The 5,464-nt window shown below is 39.8% G+C and overlaps 1 protein-coding gene across 2 annotated transcripts in view; it reads right to left on the bottom strand.

Moving 5' to 3' along the window:
- asxl2 (ASXL transcriptional regulator 2) overlaps positions 1-3,747 on the bottom strand; it is a 31,156-nt gene extending 27,409 nt beyond the window's left edge. The window contains exon 1 of one of the 2 annotated variants that reach the window (XM_034159900.1): positions 3,557-3,747. In XM_034159900.1, the coding sequence (XP_034015791.1) occupies positions 3,557-3,613 (57 nt within the window). In that variant the 5' untranslated portion in view covers positions 3,614-3,747. The remainder of the gene's footprint in view (positions 1-3,556) is intronic. The other variant, XM_034159901.1, reaches the window with a different exon arrangement.
- Positions 3,748-5,464: the final 1,717 nt, after the last annotated feature.

Below are 5,464 nucleotides of genomic sequence, written 5' to 3' on the forward strand. Positions count from 1 at the left end.
TGTGAGAGGACCCCCAAACTCTGAATTCAAGCCACAGTTCACAGTGAAGACAGTGAAGCATGGTGGTGCAAGCATCATGATATGGGCATGTTTCTCCTACTATGGTGTTGGGCCTATATATCGCATACAAGGTATCATGGATCAGTTTGGATATGTCAAAATACTTGAAGAGGTCATGTTGTCTTATGCTGAAGAGGACATGCCCTTGAAATGGGTGTTTCAACAAGACAATGACCCCAAGCACACAAGTAAACGGGGCAAAATCTTGGTTCCAAACCAACAAAATTAATGCCTCGCAGATGTGAAGAAATCATGAAAAAACTGTGGTTATACAACTAAATACTAGTTTAGTGATTCACAGGATTGCTAAAAAAGCAGTTTGAACATAATAGTTTTGAGTTTGTAGCGTCAACAGCAGATGCTACTGTTATTGTGAACACCCCCTTTTCTACTTTTTTTACTAATAGCCCAATTTCATAGCCTTAAGAGTGTGCATATCATGAATGCTTGGTCTTGTTGGATTTGTGAGAATCTACTGAATCTACTGGTACCTTGTTTCCCATGTAACAATAAGAAATATACTCAAAACCTGGATTCATCTTTTTAGTCACATAACACTACTATTATTCTGAACACTACTGTATATTGGACCACTTTGTTCTGAGTGGTCTGCAGACAACCCTCATATTTTTTGTAAGACCAGAGCACCAAGATGCACTCGTGTAGTCAAAGTGACGCTGACTAAGGACGTGATTAACAGCTTCTTTATTTTGATATCAAAATTTCTGGTGTGCCTATAAAGGAATTTAAGTTTGGCGTTTGTTTTGCTGATAATCTTTTTGGCTATGGTGGATTCAGACAGTGATTGGTCAATTTCAACACTCAGATACTTAACACAGGATTTACAGGAAAGGGCTTGACCATCAAAAGTGATGTTTAGAGACTCTGAATTATGGAGTTTTCTCTCAGGGCTGAAGAGAACTGATTCTGTCTTCTCTAGATGTACAGACACTTTATTACCAGCCAGTCCCTAATGGACTCCAGCTCAGAAGACAATTTGCGTTCAATGTCTAGAGTGTTTTTCCCCTCAGTCCCACTGAATAATAAGCCATAAATAATGAGCCACGCATGGGTGTGTCAGCGATTATTTGAAGAATGAGCCACGTTTTAATCCACTACTAAGGCACCTCTATGTACCTGTGCCAGGTATCAGCCTCTAGTGAGCCACGACCGACCTGTCTTTTGAACCCCGTCCAGCCTCAAGTGGCTAGTGTCACCGCATATGATCCACATCAAGCCACATATGATCCATGTAGTGCCATGATGATGCGATGTTAGTGCACGTTTGGGCATGGGTTTGGTCCAAACCTCAAGCCCTCCCACTCTAAGTCCCTTTAAAGTGTGGGTTTTCAATTCACAGCATCTATTCAAGATGTCACATTTTTTAAATGCGGTCCAAAAAAAAGACGCTGCACTGAGTGAGTGCGCACTGCCGCAACTGTGGATCACTTCCCAAAAAAAAAAAGAAAAAAAAGAAGACACCAGAATGAAGTGGCCGCTTTAATTATATACACCCGCTACCGCAACTGTGGATCATTTCCAAAAAAAAAAGAAAACAAAAGAAAGATTTATTTCTTCCACGGTTTACAGTCACCGGGATCCAACTTTTAACTTTGTGTTATGTCAGCAAAATCGCTCTTTTGCATGCTCTCATTCTGTGTTCCTGGACAGCTCTGCGCTCCTTCTCACGGCTTCACTGGCGTTATTTCTTCCGCGGCTTTAAACACACAGCCACTTTGACACTGTGATCCAACTTTTAACTGTGTTCGTCCATTATTGACTGCAAAATCAGTTTTGTGAGCTGGCGTACTGCCTAAATGCTCGTTCTGAGCACAAGTCATTGCGTCAGTGCGCACACACAGCAGAACTCATCTGATCCATTAACAAGATATTAAATCTATGATAGACATACTTTTACAGCTAGGAATGAACATGCAACTGTTTTACCAAGGTATAAAAACATTAAAAATGGTTACCTTTAAGCTGTTACAAAATAAGCTCCTAATGGAGGAGAGAGTAGGAAAAAAGCATTCAGACGAAACAATCTTCTGTGATTCCAGAAGCGATTAGAGGTGTTTTCAACATCCGAAGCTTGACAGAAAATGATTAATCTGCTACAAAATAATTATTTTATATACAGCGTCTGGCGCAAAAAGCAGGTGGAACTGTGAGCGCAAGAGGGCTGAGCCACTCCAAAAATAGCCTCTCCGGTCCCCCGTAGCTGCCAGGCGCTCAGATAATGGGCTTTTAGCAACCTCATCTGTACCACACACTCCTCCATAATCGTCGTTAGTCATCGTAGTAACTCATACACAAACTGCCCCATGCTGTTGCTGCTAAATTTTGAACATCTTGGAATTAGTGCTGAGATGAGCCTCGTTAACTGAAGATACTGCCTCTAAGAGCCTCTCAGAGCCACCATTCTCCCACCATAGTTGAATAAATCCTCTCGTAGCAAAAAAAAAAAAAAAAAAAAAAAAAAAAAAAAAAAAAAAAAAAAAGAAAACATGCTGCATGGCCCATTATTCATCCTTCATTATTTGGTGGGACCAGGGCTTTGGGCCAAAGCTAGGAGGGCGGAGTCATCTGCATAAAGAAGTAACTGACAGCTAACAGCAGCTAGCATATCACTAACAAAGTAGGAACAATAGTGGTCCTAATATAGAACCTTGAGGGACGTCACCAACCCCAACACCCTCCTAATCACAGGGGGAAACGACAGCATCTACTGTGGTACAAATCCATGAAAACACACATGACACAAACTCAGAAACACTGCAAACACTCAGAATTAGCGCTGACAAACTTTAAACGTTTTATTGTGCACCGCATCGCTGTGATTAGCACATCAGATAGACTCTATAATGGTTTACGGTGGCATTGACAACTTATGCGAGTACCTTGAAACAAGTCAAAATAAATAACACACTTTAACTAAACAGCTATATCGGGTAGAACCCGTTCACACAATGGTTTATAAAGAAACTCGGGAGTTTTAATGCTAGCTCGCTAGTTAACTAGCCCAACTGAGACTTGTTCAAAGTTTGCCTTTTCAACGCCATCACATCCACGAAGGAACACAAGAAATATGTTTAGTATGAATAGCACACATTTCAGCGTGCAATTTACCAATGTTAAACGAACTTGACGAAACGATCAGTATTAGCAGCAACTAGCATGCTAAACTAGCTAGCATAAACAGTAACGCTGAACGTCACACGGACACTTTATTGGACTTCAAACTGAGCGTCACATATGCCATGCTGGCTAAACTCACAATTCAACAGGGGATTTTTATTATTGTGATTTTTTTTTCCAACTACGGTTGGCTGTACGGAGCACACCTTTGCTTATGGACGTGGGCGCTGAGCGGCGACAGCTGTAAACAGGCCTGCGCGCTGTGCGCGACGTCTTCAGCAGCGGGTCATGAACTCGTAAACACACGAGTTCAAGGAAAACAAACCCAACACACGGCGCACAACAACATTCACGGTACCGTTTTGGCTGCTTCTGCCCACGTCCTCCCCTTCTTTTTCTTCTGCCGCTCCCTCATCGCTGCTGTCTTAGTGTTGACTCTGTTTCACTTGAAATGTTTAGTTACCGCACAATAAGAGCCACTCCGTCTTCCATGTTGGACTTTACTGTAAAAAAGTCACGTGGCTCCAAGAGAAACGTCATCTTACAGTATGTAGCTGTCAAATGAAAGAAAAAAAAAAAAAAAAAAAAACCTCTTGCACCGTAAACGACAATAATCAGTTGAAGATAGTATTTTTTAAAATCATTTTTATTCCTTTTTTTGTTACATGTAAGGAAATTGAGCACAGTTTCGCTTGTATGAAATAATAAATAAGGCAGCTTATTAAATAAGACAGCACTGCAAGCTTCTGCACATTTTTGCCCACAAATGAATAATCTCAAAACAGGTCATTCAGTTGTTGCAGGAAAACAAACAAAAATACTTCAAAATGCATAAATGAAGCGTGCCTGTCTGTTATGTTTATTTGCAGGTTATGCACCCCATGATCAACAGAAAATCCACTGCAGACTGCTAAAGCTGGACTAAATAGCTTCCCTCTAAGAGTGCATTAATTTTCACTTTTTCACAAATAGCCTGTCTTGCAATGGTAAATTAAAAGGCCATTGCTATTGACGTGGAACTGTGCACAATCCAAAAAGTGCTCAGTTTTTTAAAACTATCCAGTGTAATAATTCATGTAGAAGCCTAATCTTAACCCTAAATTCTGAGCTTGCCAATTGCCTCTTGTACTGCTTTGATAGATGTGCCTCTATTTCACGACAATCACGGTGGTTTCTTATTGGATGCCATACAAGAAAAAGAAACACGGTACCTTATCAATAGTCACTCCCTAAACTAATTGATGATTAATATCTCTGAGAACTCACTGACATCCATAACATCTACAGATTAGCAATGGGTCTTTCCATCTAAGTTTCATAAAATCGTTTTCATTGGTTTTCAAGTAGTCGTGCAAAGAGGTAGACACACTTAACAGACATATGGAGGGGAAAAAACATATAACTTCTTTGGTGGAGGTAACAGAATAAAAATTAATTTAAATAATGACAAATGAAATTTGTGTCAACTCTGTTTTCATAAAGCATAAAAGTTTTCCTCATGCTGTTTTGCAAAGGACAATCTCCATGGTTTGGGACTGTGTTTAACCATGGCACTCAAAGACACCTTGCACTGCATGTTTTCCATCTCTTCCTACTTAAGATGCCACAGATTAAAGGGGTCATATTGTCTAAAACCAGTTTTTAGTTACTTTACTGTTCCTGTACTTTTTACAGTTAAGTATGATTGGGGTTTATCGTTAAACATCCTCAAAGCCCTACAAGTGTTTACTATTTGTGCATGTACAAACACCCCTTATAAACAAAATTTAAAACTGAAAAGGCTAGTTTTAGACTTCTGTGACATAGATCAAGGAAGCCCATATCTGGACCATTGGCTGTTGGACACGCCCGCTGAGCCTGTTTGAGCTCTGCGTCACACACTCATACAGATGCATACACCTACATTAGAATGTCTAGAATTGTATTGTTTGCTGCAAAATTTACTATGTATTTTTGAGATATCTGGTCAACTGTTCTAGCTTGGTGAAAAGGTAACTAATTGGATCCCTTCAGGCTCTTGGCTGACAGAACACATCTGACTAAAATAATTAGTGATGGATACAGTAGAAATAGCTGGAAAACATGGAGTTCATAGAGTACCCAGGTACCAGGATGGAAAAACACAGGTTTCAGCAAACACAATAATCACTTTAAACAGCTCCACAACCCAACATGAAAATGAGTGGACAACATTTTTGTATTCATGTTTAAAATATATCCATACAAGCGATTGTTTTGAAATAAAATAAATAAAAGACTGAATTCT

Source organism: Thalassophryne amazonica, chromosome 19, assembly GCF_902500255.1.
Source record: "Thalassophryne amazonica chromosome 19, fThaAma1.1, whole genome shotgun sequence".
In the NCBI taxonomy this organism is placed as follows: Eukaryota; Metazoa; Chordata; class Actinopteri; order Batrachoidiformes; family Batrachoididae; genus Thalassophryne; species Thalassophryne amazonica.